Here is a 20,883-nt window from a genome sequence, read left to right as displayed (position 1 = left end):
GAAACAAGAAACCATCATCATAACTTCAAAATCTTAAGGTATCAGATAGACCAATTAAATATGCTAAATGTATTATCTAAGACTAATATAAGACAAGCAGGATTGTATGTATGTTTTGAATTGCCCTGCTCCAAATATCCAAATGTCTTTGCTAATTGAAATAGTTTAGAAAGCTGCGTCTTAGTTATTAACATTGGAAATAACACAATAAAAAACACGAGTTGGCCTACCAAGAGTTAAAAAGTCTCTCTGAAAGGCCAAATATAAAATTACGTTGGTTGTTAGTCTATTCAGAATATCCTTTGTCGTGGATCTCGGTAAAGGTTGAAGTCGGATGAGAGGCAGACCGTTGTTTCAAATTGGAACAATACTCCAACAGAAACCAGTACAATTAGAGTCGAAGAAATCACACAAAGGGCATTGTTTCTGATTTTAAAATAACAGATTATGATAGATCACAAATCAGAGTTTTACACAGAAATCTGATGCAAGTTGTCGTCTTTTTCATTCCTCAGACACCGTTCTGAAGGCTTTGAGTAATTCTTTATTTGATCCGACACGAAGCTCGGCTCGTATTACAGACTGTAATGGGCTTTAAAGGTGATAATCACATTTATTTTAATCATGATAATATCGTTACCATGACGTTAATATTATAATATCCATATAAGGTTACACAATCATGACGTCATTGTCGTGAAATATACTAATCATCATTAATTATTCTGATTGTCGAAAATTCATCCTTTATTTCGATTGTTGTAAAACATCAAGTCGTTCATCACGTTACCTGTTCATTTCGTTTTTCATTACAAAAGACATAATTTAAATCACATAATGCTCATTAAGGAACATTGTAGTACGCGCTGAAAGATCTCAAATTACTTCAAATCATAACAAATTGCCTCTTTGTCTGCAGAAAAACAATATTTTGTTTCTTTTTATGTGAAATGTCGCCGTTTTACTATCAATGAACAGCCAGTAGAAACACTAAAGAGCACATTAAAGTTAACAAGGCCATTTTTGTACCGGAAGTATTATTCACATGAGCACTATTTCCGCTTCCGTCAGATATATAATGTTGCTTTGAAATTGGTTTCGTCACTCCAGGCTTTTTGAAATTGGAGGTGGTCTGAAAGTAGAAATTGAAATTATAAATATATCGAAAACAAAGTGAATGGGGGGGTTTACATCGGCTCTGGGCTATCAAATGGGTTTGGGTAGGTATTTACTATTAAAGCATATGTCTACTTACTTAGAACCTCACAATAGCTGTCAGTCAAAATATCACGTGATTGTAAAATTTTTTGACAATTAACTAAGTCGAAATTTAGTTAATTCTGATTGGATGAAAAAATGGGTTAGGGATTAGATTAGTCGAGAGATTTTTAAGTAAATTTCATTCAAGTGTTTTTAATGGCAAAAAATCGAATGTTATTATAAAAAGCCCACTTTAAAAAAATGAACTAGATTAATGTTGGTTTTTGTTCCAAACAAAAAAAAGAAGTTTATTGTTTTCGTCTACAACATATTTTATAGACATAAAAAAAAATAAGGGAAAAAAAGTGAAACCTATTTTTTGTAATCGAACAGGAAGATACAATGATTTATGTAAGTGAAAATGAAACAAAAAAATCCGATAAGAATTGAATCTTATGTTTCCAGTAATGGTAAATAATGTATAACCTCAGTGTTAGGTTAATATTAGCTCTGTTATTCTCATTAAAACCGGGTATCAGTTGAAAGATATAATATTTTACACCATGGTGAAACTCAACAATACTAATTATATCAATACAATCTCAATATATCAACATTATAATGATACAACTCTCACATTTTCCTCTCAAAAAACTTCAACTATTGTCATTAATTTGAATCTGGAAAATTTCGAGTTGAAATCAAGAATTGAAAACTTTAATTATTAATGTCAAATATCTCGCTAAAGTTTAACGGGTTTTTATAAAACGTGAAATATTTCCTTATAAACTTTCATTTTAGAGTTGATTATAAAAACAACAGTCAACCTTGATCTGGTTAACATTAATGCGACATACGTAAGAGAGAGCCGAAAGGTAGCAGTATTACCAAACAACATCATAACCTATATGGGCTGAAAATTGTACGGAAAATAGGCGCCGCGATGCCAAGGTGCAGTACTTGTGACTTCCATGACGGATATTCTGGAAGGATTGGTGTCTCCTAGCAACAAAAGTGATTCAATTTCAGACGAGGTATTTTTCTCTTTTAGAGAGCATATTACCCATTCTAGATAAAGTGACCATTTAATTTTAACGCTTTCCGCAATAAAATTCAAGATATTTGAATATTTGACATTTTAGAAGAAAAACACAAGATATTTAAGCGGCAATAAGTCTGCAGTGAATAAAAACAAAATGGTGGTTTAGTATTTCCGGTGTTCGTGACGTTTAGAATACGATTACGTTATAGATGCCAGATTACGCGGTAACACATCAAAGAGTTCCATCATTTATTTATTGTTCATTTTCTCTAATATCACGTACTGGTTAATACAGTCTAGTTTCTAGTCTTTGTTACCCAGTGTTATATTATTTACGAGAGTCTATCGGTGCAGGGAATCTTAAAACAATACCATACATTGGTCTTTTGCTCTTTGCACGTTCTACTTTCGATTTGTGAGTCTGGGTGTCCCTATCTATTTACCACCAAACGTGTTGGGAAACAATTTTCACAGGAAATGTTGAGCTTCAAATCGTTTGATCAGTGATGCCAATCCTGGTTGTTGGTCTATCTGCTATTTAAAGCTATACTGTAATCTAAGAATTGATAAGAAGCGGACGTTAACTACGAACCAACCAATCTTAAAATTGAGATGGTCAGTTCAACTATGCACAGCCTAGTTGCTCCAAACTGCAAAGCATTGATAATATTGTTTCCTGTATCTGAAAACTGACTGTGATGGGTCTGTTTGTGGTCCTAAGACCTCTTTAAAGAATGAAGTTCCAACGCACGATTCATTGACTGCTTATTAGATCTATCAAGGAAGCGACACCTAATTCATTTGGAGTAAAATATCAAATTGTATGAAATTACGAATTTGTTCCTCCATAACTTTAAAAGTTTAAAAGCACACTTTAGACGGCTGCATCCCTTAAATCACATTCATATTGCTCGATGAGAAACCTTCATGATGGTGTTGAAATGTGGAAGTTCATAGGCTAACAGTCTAGTAAATCTTTGTAGGTAAACCCATAGCCAGTTTGACTCTAAAAAATATTATATTTTCTGCAGAACCTTGAAGATTTGTGTGAATGTCTCTCACTAAGTTAAAGATGAAACAGGTTTAATTCCTATAACTGACTTCGCTATTTAGTAAAATGATTTTGGTTAAAAGCCTTGTGACAAAACTTACAACAGAAACTATCAATGAAGGCTATATTAGATTTGAATCAGATTGGTTTCTCCTTGGCCTATATTCGGTACGGATATATCAAACAGTCAAGTATGCTGACATAAAACAATATGAAATGATTTAATAAAAGTGTAAAGGAAACATTTGAAGCACACTATTGTCTGTGAAACGAAAAAACACTATCATAATTGGCCTTTGATCTTTGAAAATATTGCGTGACGAAAACCATTTCTAGACATCAGGATTATTAGTTTAAACTTGTACAAACTCCAGAAAAAATATTGGAGAAAACCATAATTGCTACGTACAAAATACCTCTCTTGTTTTGGTAGACAATGAAATAATTTTGTTTCTTACAGATTAGATTCTCGAATAACACGTGGCGATTATTGAGAATTATACAGAATGATCGTCGAGTACCGTGTCTGGGATAAGTAAGGGTCATTGTAAATATTTTTTATTATTTTGGTATTTCTGATACGAAGAATTGCCATTCTGACAGATAGTTTGATAAACGCAAGTCTCTATTGAATTGTCCAAATACACATTCATTAAATTCCGGTTTCAATATATTCACTTCCGGTTTCGTTCAATTTGCAAGACGCAAACGTTGCTGATTACAGTTCCTTTGTGGCCTATGGTAGAATCTTTGCTAAAAATATCAATAATCTCACTTTAATACCAACATCTTATTGTTCTATCATTACGCTCTGTGAACTACAGGAACTTATGCCTATGCTACCATCTACAGTCAGCGAAGTCAACCACAATCACAAACAACCTTATCGGTATGCGGCCCTACTTTTAATCAGATTCAGATATTCTTGATCTTTCCAACACGAATTTCCGGTGTTAAACACGACATCAAGAAGTTAATATTGCAAACAGCCAATAAATCTAATACATGAAGCGTGTAAACAGAATTATACAGATCAATTGCATCTCTCAGACAATACAAATATAGCCTTATATAATCACGGCCGCGTTAAACAAATACAGCCTATTTACCAACGTACAATACTGGGAATTAATTTAAACGATTTGTATTGTGTCGCCATCTATGTATCAAAGAAAATATGCCAGAGGGATAATAAATAGCCTTGGAGCCATGCTGGATGACGCCATGTTGTTTGTACATGTTAGATGGAATTGGAAGATAATGACTATGAATTATACACTAGAAATTGCTGAGTAATTGAGATTGCAACAGGCTAATTTATTTGCTTATATTTGATTTTACATGTAACTCCCTTTTCTATACCAGTTGAGGCTTTATTTCACAAGGATATACAGCACAAGATAAATACCATTGAAAACAAAAGAAATGCATATTTACTGGTGATGAGCAGACCAACGAGGCAATATACACCGTCGTCCAGAATCAACTATGAAAAAAGCCAAAAAGTGCCACACAAACTTGTTCGGTTCCAATTTGCTCTCTGTTGCAAGCGGGGCTCGGTGTTTGTCCCATTGTATTTACAAGATTTTCATGTCATCCATGGGTATCAGCAGACAATTTAGGGTTTGCTGCAGAAGGCACAATGTCATCCTGAATCTGCACACCATCGACATTCTTCCAGATATTGCTTATACAATCCTAACTAGCAGGAAATGGGCGTTCCCCTGAAACTTATTCAAGTCAGTTTGTCTGACCTTCTGGTGATTTAAAAGTGATAATGTCTTGAACAGCCAATAACAATAAATACATCGTCAATCATTCAACATGCAACTAGAGAAATTTGTCTGTTAAAATTTAAAGTGATACCACAAAGATCTAACTTAAATCATAGTTTATTTTTGACAAAGAACTAAGAGAAAAGATCAGATGGCTTTTGCTGTTTTCTTTAAACGCCTGGAAGGAATTTGGCTCAGTGAAATTGGTAATTGTCCTGTTGAAGACATCATCTGTGCCTGTTGTGTTTGAGGCAGTTTCGTTTCAGTTTGGTCTCATTTTAAAATCGAGAAAAATCTGTTCAGTTGTTGTCACATCAAGTGTTTATAAGATGGTTTTAAAGGCTGTCCGATTGCAAAAAGTCCACTCGTTTCATATTTTTTGCTCAGAGATCGAAAAGTATATACATTAGAATTACCAATGTCATTAGGAAAAAAGCAGCAACATACCTCAGTATCTAACTGGTAACTACACTGTGTACTATGTCTGACCATAGGTTTAACTAATAATTCCACCAGCTTGGCAGCGTGCTCGCCACATTTCATATTAATATTAAATGATATACACTTCACCACTCTATTCATATCTCTGGAATATAAGAATAATGAATGTATGAATATATGTATCTCTTAGTTGACTTATTCAATGAAATAGGCAATATTATTATGTAGTGGTTCATCTTTTCAACATATCTTGAACATGTTAACTTATTGTCATGGCTCTGCCACTAGACGCGGAGTAGCACCATCTCATTCAACCATATCCAGGATTGCATCTTCTGTTTTATGCTACAACGATGTATCATTTTGACAAGGCAGGATCAATAACTTCCCAACTCTATTTACTATCGTGGTTGTATTCCGGCAAAATAAAGACCGATCGCAAACTTTGTGTATATTAAATGCAATAATATCTTTAAAAAGAACAAGGGAAACATTTCAATCATTAAAATACTGATTAAACAACATCATACAGTGCACATAATTGATAAGGCAGGGGCAATAACTTTATTATCAGGGAAAAAGACTCACGTGCAGAGTTGATGTGTAGATTTAGATTCGACTGTCGATAAAATACGGATGCTGGTGTTTAAATTTTTATGGAAACAATATTCAGAGTTATCACCTTCCATCATAAAACATGACTGGTACCGGGCGTAACCTACAATATACAATAATTAATACATATTATTATGTGTGAAATGCTGATGGGGGTGGGGGGTAGGGGGTAGTTGCTGTGGTGTAGATATGAGAGATATTAGGCATTGTCTAGAATATACAATAAATGCACCCTTATTAAAATTAAACCAAACCAATCACGAGGCTGCCCCTTCCAGCGACGGGATAATTATATATATTTTGTTCGTACTCAGAAAACATGGTACACTTTAGACAATATATACAATAAATAACTTCACATCAATACAATTACCATGTACAAAGGTGATGAATGAATGAATGAATGAATGAATTAAGGAAAGGACAGCCATGTGATTGGTTAAGCAAAGGTAACACAATGGAAATCAAAGAAGGACAGTGTTAGACCTTACTGTAGTGGTTACGTACAAAGCTAATGGACAATAAAACATTCGAAACAAAACTAATGAAAATACGAACGGAAGTTAGGTCTCATTTTAATTAGACTGCAATAAATGATACCCTAATATTTTCGCATATTTTGGAAATAAAGTTCTATGTTCCCATCGTTTCCAAACCACACCCCTTTCGCCATAACTGTCCGCGTATCTGGAAACGATGTCCATTTGGTAACCCGGCTACCCTCTATATATTCATGGTACGAGTAAGAACTATTCATTAGCATAATTTCACACATTGTACTCATTCATTGCACTACTTTGAGCCTAAATTGTATATTTTTCATACATATTTTATTATTTTATTTATCAAAATCAATACTTGGCCCTAGGGCTAAACGATTGAAGTAGAGAGTCATGGTACAGGTCTGAACGTTATTTTGATGAGTTGATAGTGGGAGTGTAAAGAAGGTATGAAGTGTACATGATGACTGCAGGCTAATTTATTACATCATATAGACAGGTATTCATTTTATAACTTTAATTAAAGGTAGTAACTATTCTAGTCTTATACTTTGTATACAAAATATTATAATTTGTAGATATGGGATTTTAGTTGACTCGATTAGGCAATTTAAAACCGTCACTTACATCATAAACATTCGATTCCTACACATTCAAATCAAGTTTTGCTACAAGAAATTGTAGAATATTATAATGGTATTGTAGAGTTGGTGATACTATACCAGTAAACAGATATACTCAATGTGTCTTTCGAGTCAAAAATCATCTATTCTAGAGCATAATTACACCAACCATGTGGTACATAATCAATTTTGAATTTTATTGAATAGCATAGCTTCACGAAACTGTTGGTCCAATTATATCCAGAAACACGTCCGGTTTGATATGAAAATAAAATGTAAGACTTCACATTCCCTTTAAAACACACATCAAAGCTTTAAGCACAGTTCTAACCAGTCGGATGTCCTGTTTGATCTTGACTATGGGTCAGAATGTCAAGTATTATTACAGGTAAACCAGGTACAAAATGAACAGTTTCATTAGATTTTTCATCTTTTTAGACACTGACTGGGGGGGCTTACGTGTCCTGAAGCTATTTGATTTGCGTGTGATATTCCGGAAAAGATCCTGTCCCCTAAGGTGCGGATATCTCGTTTAACACAGCGATTGGTATGACCTTGTTTGCTTTGTAGAAGCACACAACAGAAACACCAGCTATCACCTAACTTTGGGTTTTGTTCCAGGGAATGGTTCGACATCACCATACGCAAGAGCAGCGACAATGCACTATTGATCTGTATTGTCAGACGAGTTACATAGTCATAAAGTTTGTTGGACATATCCTAGCTTTTAAATAATGATTAAACTTAAAACATAATAAAGATGGTAAAACTTTAATTTGAAAATTATTATGTACCCTTGAAATTTTAATTAAGAAGTTAAACAGTTAATTAACCAAATAATTAATTAATTTTCACACAGTGACTCTTGACCTTCTTAAATCAGGGAGGGTGGAGTTACCTCCACTTGAACAAAATTTACAAAAATTAAGTTTAACTTTATCACTTTATAGTCCATCTGGAACATGTCTGGATGCTTTGTGGTCAAGATAAACCTACTTAAATTGGCACAAGATCAGAAAAGTTTGACGAATGGCTACTTGAAGACTAGATAGGCTAGTTTAAAATGGCTACAGAAGTTTAGATAAACCAGTGTAAAATAATGACAAGAATTTAAACTGAAGATAACATTACGATTTGGACAAGGAAATTTATTGGCCATACTTAAAACACTAGTTGTAGAAACATTTTATCTTTGATTACTTGAAAATAGTCGAGGCTTAGATAAGATTACAAATTTTAAGAGTTTGTAAAGAGCTCCCAAAGAGTTTTTCTTTATTTGCAGATTTCGTAGGGGTGCTGCAATGTCAGAAAAGTTGGTAACAATACTGTACGGCAGGGTAATCTTGCGATTCGGACCCCTGACTATACGGGCCATTATTCTTTGGCTTTGTGTTCACAGTCTCTGATTGGATCTATTCGCTAGCGTACAATCCAATCGCTTCATTTGCAACTTTTGCAAACTTCCATATTTCAAGAAAACTGCCTATTACATTCAAGGTATTAGTACGAAGTTCGTTATAGCTTGACAAAGTGAAAATGTACTATATCATGATGTAAACAAGGCTCTCTTTACTAGACTTAAAAAAACGTTTCTTGTTATCTCTTGAAGGTGGTTAGAATTGGAAATAAAACAAAAGAGACATAGTTTGTTTCAAGGAGAAGAACCTATCTTCCAGACAATTTGAAGCAGATTTTTAACACTTGAACCAGATAGAACAAGGAATCTGGTTGTAAAACTCTTCAAGTCTTCAATTGTTCTTCAACTGTTTGGTATCTGTTTACAAACACTGCAGCTGATAATTAAAACAATTAGTTGTCTTTAAAGATGGGTTCCCTTATTTTCATTTATGAAAATGAAAATACTAATACTAAAATGCTAATATGAACAGAAAGTAGACGTGTTCTTATGACTTGGAAAAATACCTGTTTGTCTCACATGTCATTACTTTCATTCATAATAAGCTAAATTAGAAGAGAAATTCCAGCAGAATTCCAATGAGTGACCGATCAAGAAAGGTCAAAAAGTCTTTTTTTGTTTATCCAGACTGTACAAACACAGACATTTATGATTGGTTAAAACTTTTAGTTATATGGAATAAGAACATAATGATAAGCTTAAGATTACATGATAATTCATTAGAAACACCAATTAATCAAATAGTTTGCTTAATTTGACACTAAAAAATAAGTAAACCCATCTTTAAAGTATTACTTCCACTTTTACCAGCAATGGAAATGACTTCACGGTAACAAAAGTATCATCACAAACCCATAGAATTCATGTTCAATGAGAGTGAAGATTATCTTGGAGCCCTTTTTACTTTAAAACTATATCATCTTTAAAGAAAGAGCCCAAAAAATATCTAAATCCGAAATCGTATATAACTGATAATCCGGAAAAGATCACTGTCAAGAAGTTTGGCCGGCGGCTTGTGATCGTCGTGAACTGAAGTTGTTTTAAAAATATTTTTTCCATTCTTTCTTCCTGGTGCGCATTAAAGGCCAGAAAACATGTTTTCAATCCCATTCTATGCACCACAAGATCAAATAGCTTTTTATCTTGTTACTTTCATCTGGGGCGGGTCCTTGAAAATTCAAATTGTTATTCAACTCCTTGGTATAAGTTTACAAACATTACCAGTTGATAATGGAAACAGTTTTTTTAAGATTTTTAAGTGCAGAAGAATGAAGTTCTGTGGTTTCAGCTAGGAAATGAAAATGTCACAAAATGTCAGTACTTTAGAAAGAGTCGAGAGGTTAAAATAGAAAAATAGAGTTTTTATTGAAACCATATATTTCAGTTTTAACTTTTTATCTGATACATTAAAATACTCTTTATACATCGTGTGAATTCAAACTTTGATTCCAAGACATGTTCATGATTAAATATGGTGTTCAAGAAGAGTGATTATACGTTCGGCTAGATTTAATTACACCACACAATTATATAAGTCTTCTTCCCAGGATCGTAAACAAAATATATTTTTGAGCCTTTCCAACCAGTATCTAACCCAGTGGCGTTTCAAGAAGGAAATCTCTCTTCCAGACAGTTGGTGTTTCCCCAGAAAAGAGACTGATCCTGCTTTTGCAACACCCCTCCCCAATTCAAAAAGTGAAAGATTGGTCTGAAACCCCCCACCCCTAGAATATTTTGTGGTCCCCTCACCTTAAAGAATTTTCATAAAGAATGTTAAAACTTTGCTGTCCGATTCCTACATGAGCGTCGCCAACGTTACTCGGTGTTTGTAAAAAAATAAACCAGTCATGTCATTTACGAAAGTAAAGGTGAAAATTAATGCTTCATTTTACTTTTTTTTTAAATAGCACACAGATTTGTTTCTTAAAATTGAAAAAAAAAGTTTACCTAAATCGAATTAAGTTTATTTTCCCTTATAAATCTATTTTGTTATTTATGTAATAAACTAACTAGAAAATTCTTGACTTTCATTTTCTGTCGTGAGATGAGATTGACTGATAACAACCCAACCAAAATATACCCATTATATATCCATGTTATAAATTAGTGGTCTATACTCCCACACTGTTCAGCCTTCCCCATTCCTCATATTCTTAAATATAAAAGAAGCGGAGTGGCTGTCCTGGCTTATTCCGTCGCTTTGAGCACCACAGGTTGTTATTATGATTTTTTGTATTCATTCATTTTTTAGAATTCATTCTGCTACTCGGCTTGCACGTTTACTCTCCTATGAATATAAAGGATAAAACATGTACTCGATCTGGCTTCTGGAGCTTTTTTTAAATTGATTATTGTAGCTTCCATCATTCGCAAAAATTATCCATCTAGCTCATATAAATCAAAAGATGTAACCAAAATAAATGTGGGATACAACAGGGCGGCTATCTTTCCCCCTTATTATTATAACGATTTGTTAACGAATTAGTAAAAATAGGAATAAGTATCGCCATTTAATGATTATGACGAGATAATCACAATATAAGTTTTATGAACGACAACCTTATCAAAATACTGCTCTAAACCTTGTGTTTCGATGGATTACAGATATACCCTATTGTCTTGTAGGCAAATCAACATTTCATTAACTGAAAACATTGCACAGATCTCTTCGTCTACTGTATCTAATATATAAATCTTATGTTCTAATGAACTGCTCAAGGCCAAGGAAATATATTAAATCTTATTAACAAATGTTTGACGTCAAAATCGGACGTGGCCCTCCTTTCAGCTTCCGGTAGGGGAAAGGTTGTATTTCCGGAATGGTATTGTTTAAGCGTGACTTGTGTTTTGTTACAGAATATTTTTAACACTCTAATATTATTGAGTCAAGATACTGGAAAGGTGTCGAATTCCAACCATAATAAAAACAGTAAGGCTACTGCTAACGCTATTAACTAACGTTGAGAGACTCCCCGAATTGAACAAAGTACATGGTAAGTACTAAATATACCAACATGACGTTACAATATGGACTCTCTGAAAGTCGGCAAAATATGATTGATAAGCGTTATTTCAAATTGAAATTGATCACCATGCTTTATTTCATTTGTTAAATCATATTTGAGGCAAAAAACATAACATGGCATCAACACATTTCCAGAAGCGTTAAAATGATCATGACTCCTAACATTTCACGAAACATTAAAAAAAAAGATACAAATTTCTTTATTATTTTTTTAAGACAATGCCTAGACCGTAATACTCCATGTAAACTTCTGAATTTCACACATAAAACTGTCTGTTCAGGTTCTGTTGATAAAAACAATGAAATAATTCAAAGAAAATCACGAAATCCAAGTCGACTCGCCTTCTCACAATTTTATCTCGTATCGAAATCTGAGAAATATTCCATACTTTTCACGCTTACTAAAACTTTTATTTCTTTCCATTTTATCTCAGTTGGCTCGTAGGCTAAAATATTTCAGAATCGCAGACCGTACAATAAAGTATAGGCGGTCGGTGCCAAATGTTGAATAAAGTACGACTATGTTTAATGTTCAGTAAATCTTGTTTACTGCATAAAGTGTGTTTTGTATTCGACGTAGACTAGAACCTCGCAAGAACAGTCTGGTGTCTTTTAAGACGAATCGAAAATAGGACATATACTTGCTACTACCTGATATATGGGACTATCAATACATCAGAGTCATACTTCGGAAGCAATCGATTCTGAATCACATGTACTTAAGAGCTTCATCTAACATTATGTTAAAAATTTGCTTTGTTTTACAGCATTAAAACAATAGTCGAGAGCATGTATGAATTTGGAAAGAAATCGAAGGCTAAACCATAAACACCCATAGATAACAATATTAATAATAAAGATAAATCTGATGTCTTGTACCACCTTGAAACACGGATTTGTAGAGTGAAGAATTCAACAATGATTTGTTGTTGTTTTGACAAGTCTGCAACAATTTGTCGGTCGCTGAGATTGACTGATTGCTGATGGAATCAAAGTACCTAAACACCTTCTCCATTAATTTGTATTCTCAGTTTTCAAATTCATGCAATGAATGTCCCAGCTGATGCATCATACCCTAAATCATGTTTTATAATGCTGAATGCTCATGTAAATGCTAAACGACATGTTAAACAGATTAAGTGGAAACGCATGCGCAGTTGGGTTTCGGAGTAAACTAGAGATTTTTCGAAACTCAGCTTCAAGGAATCGTTTTTTAAATGTAAAATCGTACAAAAATACAAAAAGGAATATACTCTGAATAATTGAATCTGTACTCTAACATATTGATATTATTCCAACACAAATTCATTATATAATACTAATAGTATAGATATATAATAATGTCCAGGAGTATTATTATTGTCCATGTCGAGACAAACAGGCCCTGGGGGTTATAAGATTCATCTACAGCAATAGACTAATTGGAATGAAAATCTAGTCGATTGACTAAGTGGAAGTAAACGTTCCATCTTCCCGAGCCAAAACATCTTTGACCATCTACTCGGCCACCGTGTTATCTGAATACAACAGCAGGCACAGTATCTTTTTTCCTTAATAATTTGTCAGTGAGTATAATTAATCTACACCAACATGACTGAACATTTTGTAATAAATTTGTTTATTCAAATGACTGCATTTTCACCGAACCACAGGCACTACTTTGAATCTGGCATTCTGGGTAAAATAAGTAACAAGATGCAATTCGAAGAAGTTATTGTGAAGGAGTATATTATATAAAAATAAAATATCTCCTGATTTACGAAATTGTGTATGCCCAAGGCTTTAGACTAAGTGGCTACAATACTCTCAGAGAAATTGCATATAAAATTCCATCATATGATATAGACTCACAATACATGATATATATAATTGCATATTCGATATTTTAATGGAATGAATTGTCGGGAACTGACTATATAAACTGTGTAAAGATAATACTAGTCCAGGGAAAACGGGACGTTATATTTGAGAGTTAAAGTGGTATAATGAAATATCATGTTTTTCATTGCCTGATTGGGTTAATAAAGACTAAAGTAACACTATGCAGTGTGCAATCATAGTAATTCTGTCAGGGCAGTGCATCAGACTGCTCTGTTGACTTGACTCATTCTGTGAAATTGGTCCTATTTTCTCTATCTACCAATTTGGGTGAAATGATACATATGAGAATCACGTCCCACGTGACTACCGAATGTTTTTGTCGTAGCATCGGAAATACGGAGGGTGATTCGAACCTAATTCACTCTAATTACTTAGACGAAGTCAATCCAATTCCATACCGACTTATCTCTAGTGTAGAAAGATATCGACGGTGTGAAAGTATCTTTAAGAAGGAGTGAAATCAATCAACGAGCCAGTCACAGCTAAATTACATCTCAGACGAAAGATACATGTATGTCAGACTGTTTCATCTGATCATTGTTGGTTTTCTCACCTTTTGGCAAAGCAATGAAAACAAAAATAGTTGTTAAACAAAACCTATCAACACCTACAAGAACTCTTTATCAGAGAATTTATTAAAACCGATGATGCTTTTTGTTACAAGACGGGATCAATTGAAACACGCTATGTCATGCGCAATGTTTTGAATATGGAAATATATCTAACACTGGCATAATGTCGACATAATGTCAATTATGGCGTTTAAGTGACTTGATATCATCGAAGGCGTATCTTATGTGGCTTTTGAAAAGTCGAACGTGGCTTCATGATGGTGTAATTGTGGCTTGACATGTTTAGAATATGGTGTGAAAATTTGTATGTGGCTTTGTAATTTGGCTCCATGGTGCTGGTAGTGTAAACTTGGCTTGATGCTGTAGACAGACAATGTTGATAAACACCGTATTGTGTAGAGATAATAATAATAATAATAATAGTTAGTTAAAATCTCATCAGATTACCAAGTGTTATTTCTGCCAGTCTGTTTTTACAATTTGTTGCTATTTTCGTTACCTTATTTACTACAACCACTTTTCTGTACATCATCCAGGTACATTTTTTTTATCTGGATGGAAGTAGGTTTCAAACGCGGTTTAACGTCCGATTATTTGCTTTCGCTCTGGGGGTAGTGATTGAGATTTCCGTCCTACTATTCTGTACTTATTTGGCTAATAAAGTTAGCTTAGCGATCTATTGTTCGAAGCTTTATTGAGTTGATATACATCGCGAAATGTGTCCGTCTGTTCTAATTCTTGCTTCTGCTCTGCACCATTAGCAAAACTCGTGTTAGGCCTGTATCTCCTTAACTCAACTCCCTTTATCGAATCAAATAGGTTTAATCTCTGAAAAATATTGGGTCAGCTTCGAAGTATGTCGTGAGGCAGACCATTTGATTATAGTATTTTCAACATGTTCAAAACTATTTCATATATCTGTTTATTGATATTTGGTTTGAACGACGATGGTTGCAGACTAAAGAGTATGAAATCTCTGAATCAGTCAGCAGAATTTTGGGTGTTATTTAATGATATCACGAACATCTACCAGAAAATGTACAGGGAATACATATAAAGGCTGCCTATAAAAATGATGATATTATAGCGAACATATTGGAGTATTGGCAAAAAATTATTACAGGAAAATTCCTGCCATTTACAAGATGATAAAGAAAATGTTTACAAAATAATACACAGCATTCTTGTACCGATTCCATGTATTTGATGTTACACAAGAGTTAAAGAGCGAAATATGATTCACCTGCTATTTAAAAGGCGTTATGTGATATATGCATCTCCGGGGCAATCTATCTTTTAGAAGACATTCCGATGCATCATTTGTAAAAAAAAGAATGAAACCAAAGACTTTTATCTCTTGTTTGAAAGTTTAAAGGTAACCCCAGACTGGTTCTTCCTTTTTTCATACCGCGTCCAGTTTACTTTCAGTTTTCATAAATTATCGTAGAATACTTCTTAAATTGAACGAATCAATAACATCGCGACCTGTCTTGTCCTTACAGTTCCGCAGACATGATATACGGATGTGATATTGTCCCCTACCTTAACAAGACTGAACAAGATAGGGCTAGGCGATCGTAACGTGTAATGGGAAAAGGGGGAAAACATTAACCAGTAAATTGGTAACCTTACTGAAAAACGATGTCTTTTCCGAGGTTATAAGACTTTTCGTTATAGCCAGACAGAGTACGTAAACACTCTGACTTATCCCAGCGTCAGGTTGAGAGAATGGGTAAGTGACTGCAACAACCGACGCCCAGTCTGACTGATATGCAGCCCATGAGAAAATGGTTTCGAGTCTGAAACTGCAACCTTGTCTTGGCAAAGAACACGATACGAGCCCATTAAAGAGCTACACAATGGAAAGCTCATTAGTTATACCCTGGAAACATTCGGTACTCTGACTAATTCAAGCTCCTTGTTGAGATGATGGTTTCGTAAGTGAAACTGCATGTCTTCACAAAGAACAACAATGCCGGCTGACTAAAGAGGCTGACAGTGGGAAATAAAATAGTTATATCCCGACCACAGCAGGTTGTAAAGAGTTGAGTATAAAAACGATAGAGAGTAAAGTTTCAGATAAATGCTGGTATATTTATATAAATTATTAATACAACATGTCCGTCAGACGATACCACTGTGAATTTACATCTGGATTTAACTTATACTATTGTTTTATATCTCGGTTTCTTGCGTAATAAATATACCAAAATAGCCATTGTATTCTATGTGTTCTTTTCAAAGACATGGCGTGCATACATACTCTGCCTTGATATAGGCCAGTGGTTCCAAACCTTTTTCAGCCTTCACACCCCTAGAGCAATCACCTGCACATTAAAATTTTATTCATCTACATTTCCAGCATGTAATGATGTGAAGTGCACTCTCAATTCAAAATAAATCCTTCTGCTACATCAGTTAGCCACACCCCTGACACCCTATTCCCACACCCCCAGGGGTTGAAAACACCTCAGGTTGGGAACCGGGGATATAATCAGTAATAATAATTGTTGTTGAGATCAAAGCTTTCTCGTGACTTTCGTTTTCGAATTCTAAATGACTGTTGACTAACATTTTGTTACTTCCGTGGAATTAGCTTTGTTAGTAGCGTCAAACTATCTATCAGAAAGCAAGAGGTTGAGTTGTAATAGGGAATCTAGAATGTGTTCAGCAATCTCAGCAAAAACATTGCTCCTTACTCAAAGAAATGCTTTGTTGTCCCGAAAAAGTGCTGAAAACTTCATTGATTCTGCCAAAAAGGAACAGAAAATTAAAACACTAAATCCATTGGATCTATAAAGAAATATGAAATGATGGTCACTGTATGCAAGAAGTGGTCATTAACCTAATATTGAAGACCTACACGACTGACCAGATAATGTAGACTAATGGACAAGTCATACTATTGTATATCAATTATTAATACTTTCCTGGAATTGGACTAAATTCTGTATGGTTTCATTTTCTAACTTATATAGATCTAACATTAAAGTCATTCTCCAATTCCAGTTTCAACAATTAATCTCAGTATTTTTTTTTTAAATTTCATAAGAATTTAACTGACCCCAGTGACATAATGATATGATTCTGGATTAGCTGGTATAGCTGGTTTAGGCATTAATTAAACCTGCCTAATTTCCTTAGATTCCATAAAACATTTAATCGGAGTTTGAGGTTTTCTGATTGCGTTCCTAACTTAACTGGACAAGAGAAATGGTCATAAGATGAAAATCAACCACAATAATGGAGTGCGCCTCTGATGTAACTCAGTTAAGACTTGAATTTATCACCATACAAGACATAACAAAAGTATGAGAAAAAGTTTTGAGAAGACAAGTTACCACTGGAGGTCAAATCAATGCTAGTATATATAAACTAAGAGCGATCAGATGAAAGACTATATGGTAATGAGTTTATTCTGTTGACAGATTCTCATCACGTTTAAAACATAAACTACTCATTGTTTATAAACTACCAGTCAATACAATAACAAATTATCTCCCTTTTAAGATCTGGAAAATGTCTTCTGCTGTGTTATTTTCGCGGTATTTGTTTGCTACATGTGTGAAAATTTCATCTACTCTACAATCCCATTAAAACGTATGTTAACCATTTGATTTTAATACTTCGATAGTAGAATCATTAATACCACCTACTGACAAAACGAAAACGAAAATAAGTCCTACTGAGAATCTGGAAGACTTGGGACGGAAGATTTTGGTATTTTGCGACCTCTTCTACTATATTTGTTGTCGTTGTCTTCTGCTCTGGGTCCTGTTTGGGGAAATGCAATAATCTTATTAGCTAATAAAGATAGATTTAAAATCGATTTTATTGATTGTCCAATAAGATTACTGGAACGCTAAAATTATTCTTTATAAAACTGGACTCTGTTGTATTGTATAAAACATGTAGTGATTTTTCTTTCCTTTCCATTTCAGGTTATGATAGTCATTAACAGTAGTAGGGACAATTTCAATTTATTTAAATCCATTTGCGATCATATTTCAATTGTTATTTTTTAAATCAAAAGGAATTTAATTAAATCTCAATAATTTATGGTCTACTATCTTTAATAATGTCGAAAAAAAAATCAACAAAAGCTTGATTTAAATTGATTAAAAACTATTGAAATAATGGTGACCTATCACCTCTAGTATTGATCAGAGAGAATATTCACACAATGTAATGATTAAAACTATTTTGTCTGTAATTTAAAAAGAACAAATATATCGGACTATAGATCATGTCATTGTCTACTTTCGATTTCCTTTCTATTATATTTTATGTAGTCTGGACCTTTGTATAGGATATTGGCAGTTAAACGGCGGAAATTTATTCATTAAAGGTGTGAAACCACTGACGCGAAATTTGACAAAACGCTGCGCTACTTTACCCGAATTTTTTTGTAGTTTTCCTTAGTATAATTATCACATATGGGAGAACCCAATTTACAAAACATAGAAAGAAATCCCCGCAAAGCATAGAGCTATATAAATCAAGACAAAACTTAAATCTATAAGACGAAAAATTTGCACATGAAAAATAAGAAACAAAATAGATTATAGAAAAGAGGTTAAATTAAGAATAAACTTACGTTCATACAATGAATCATCAAAACACAGATCTTGTAGACCTTCTTTAGCTCCTTCCAGATTCACTAGCGACCTCTGTATTTTTGGGTAAAGTTCTTTTGGACAAACACTTTTTAAATTGTGAATACATGCCATGGCTTGTACGTATGAACTGAAATGTAAAATACAAAATGGCAAATTGATCATCTAATCATGCTTTAGTTATATTTTTCCCTTTTGCTTATATTGCTATGTTCATTGCTTCCAGATTCTGACATACATTTTGCATCTGGAAAAAGCATTCATGCAAGTAACATGTTTCCGTCTAAGATCTAAAGTGATGTCTAAGAATTGTAAGCACCAGGAATTTAAGAACTAAATAATAAGAAATATGAATTGTGTAAGTTGAGGGATGGAATTCGTGTTAGCCTTAGATCTGGGGGAAACACCACTGCTAGGATCCCCTCTACGATTTACTGATAATCACCAATAAACGTTATAAATGATATAATATTATTGATATTGACTGGTATAATGATGGTTTATAACCTTGTTTATCATCGTCTATATCATATACTCTATATTTCTACTGTATATCAATCTGACAATCTACAACCAACGCCTAGTTTCTATCATCTGATCAACTCTAAGGATTTATTACCATTACCTTCATCTGTCAGTCATATTTACTTTCTTTTTGTTCATTGATTCTCCATTGCATACCAAGGTGTCATGTCATAGAGGTTACATTATTTTAACTACTCTTTTGATCATTGGGTATCCACGTTTAGCAGATTATCCTGTATCAGGAACCAATATAATATGTTATTATGTTCATGATGTTACGTAGTTTTCAAACCGCCCAACCAACATGCTTGCATGTAGACATATATACGTTTTATTTTGTATATATGAACACACGTTCAAAACTCGTTAATGATATATGAACATATCAGTTCTCTCACTGCCTGCAAAACGATTGTTTCATTTCGAGATCAAGACACAAATCTATGTATCGTCTTAGAAGACACGACACGAAACAAACTTTGTTCAAATTAAATGCAAACATGTATTTTAATTTCTGTAGCATCACGGTCTCGTTTTAAGCGCCCAGCACGAGATCTCGACGTATCCCTGATTGAAACGAGCAGCCATTGTTTCTGGTGTCTAATATGAACACGTGCACTATTTAATTTAGTGGAATGATATTTAATGTAGATGAGTAAGACGGTGATTGACAGGACTATTGTGTACTAACGTTTTATCTCAAATAACATATTTTACTCTACAGTTTGATACAGTACACAATCATTATAACCCTTAGTAAAAATATCTGTATGTATTTGTATGATATTGTAACTTTTTCCTTCTCGTTAAAAGCAACGAAAGTAATAATACCCGTAAAACTTCTATAAGAGAGTATCTTCTACAACAGTCTTTACCAATAATTGCAACTATGAAACATCTGTTCGTTTGAAACATAAAGTTAGTTAATATCCGGTGCTTCTGTAAGTTGGCCATTTAATTTCTAGACAGTTATATTTCTAATATATGTACAACAATAGACCACACCCTATTTTGTAACACACAGTTGGTGGTTAAGTGATGGCTGGGGTTTCTATAAACTAACAACTGAAAACCATGAACCCTGTCTGGTCTGTTATTCAGTCTCGTGTGGTGCTTCTATACGCTTCCACAAGTACACCACAACAGACTTTAATATCTGATATTGGAGAACATGTAAAAGAACGACGTTTATGCATTTAGTTTGCACGTGTCTGTATTCTTGAACTATTAGTTTCGAGCATGAACATTTGTATAAAACCAATCACGATGGTGCTGTTCAAATATCATCTTTAATAACGAAATTAATAAGTTTTTATCAGAACAAACCTGCTCCGTGTCATCTTTGATTTCGAACATCTCAAAGGAAAATGAAAAGTAAATTCCGATAAAGTCACAACCATGTTTGTTTTTCAGTACAATTTTTACACACGAGTTCAGATATCAAATTTTACATTACAGCATTCTTGTTAATCTGTTTTAATCCAATTGTTTGCTGGAAGGTTATAGAATGCTTCCTTGGTCGTGTTATAAACAAATAGAATTCCAAATAGAAATAAAATTTGAATGGTCCATAAAGCTAGCTTAAAGTTCGATTTTAGTA

The 20,883-nt window shown here is 33.8% G+C and overlaps 1 protein-coding gene across 1 annotated transcript; it reads right to left on the bottom strand.

Annotated features, from left to right (window-relative positions):
• Positions 1 to 967: 967 nt before the first annotated feature.
• Positions 968 to 20,623, bottom strand: LOTGIDRAFT_153653 (hypothetical protein; the record flags this gene model as incomplete). The annotated part of the gene is made up of 5 exons (XM_009059676.1): positions 968 to 1,132; positions 5,516 to 5,654; positions 6,098 to 6,227; positions 18,740 to 18,888; positions 20,610 to 20,623. The coding sequence occupies 5 exons, from the start codon at positions 20,621 to 20,623 to the stop codon at positions 968 to 970; spliced, it is 597 nt and encodes a 198-aa protein (XP_009057924.1).
• Between the last annotated feature and the right edge of the window lie 260 nt (positions 20,624 to 20,883).

This window comes from Lottia gigantea, assembly GCF_000327385.1.
Source record: "Lottia gigantea unplaced genomic scaffold LOTGIsca_4, whole genome shotgun sequence".
In the NCBI taxonomy this organism is placed as follows: domain Eukaryota; kingdom Metazoa; phylum Mollusca; class Gastropoda; family Lottiidae; genus Lottia; species Lottia gigantea.
This window is presented reverse-complemented; position numbering and strand designations above follow the sequence as displayed.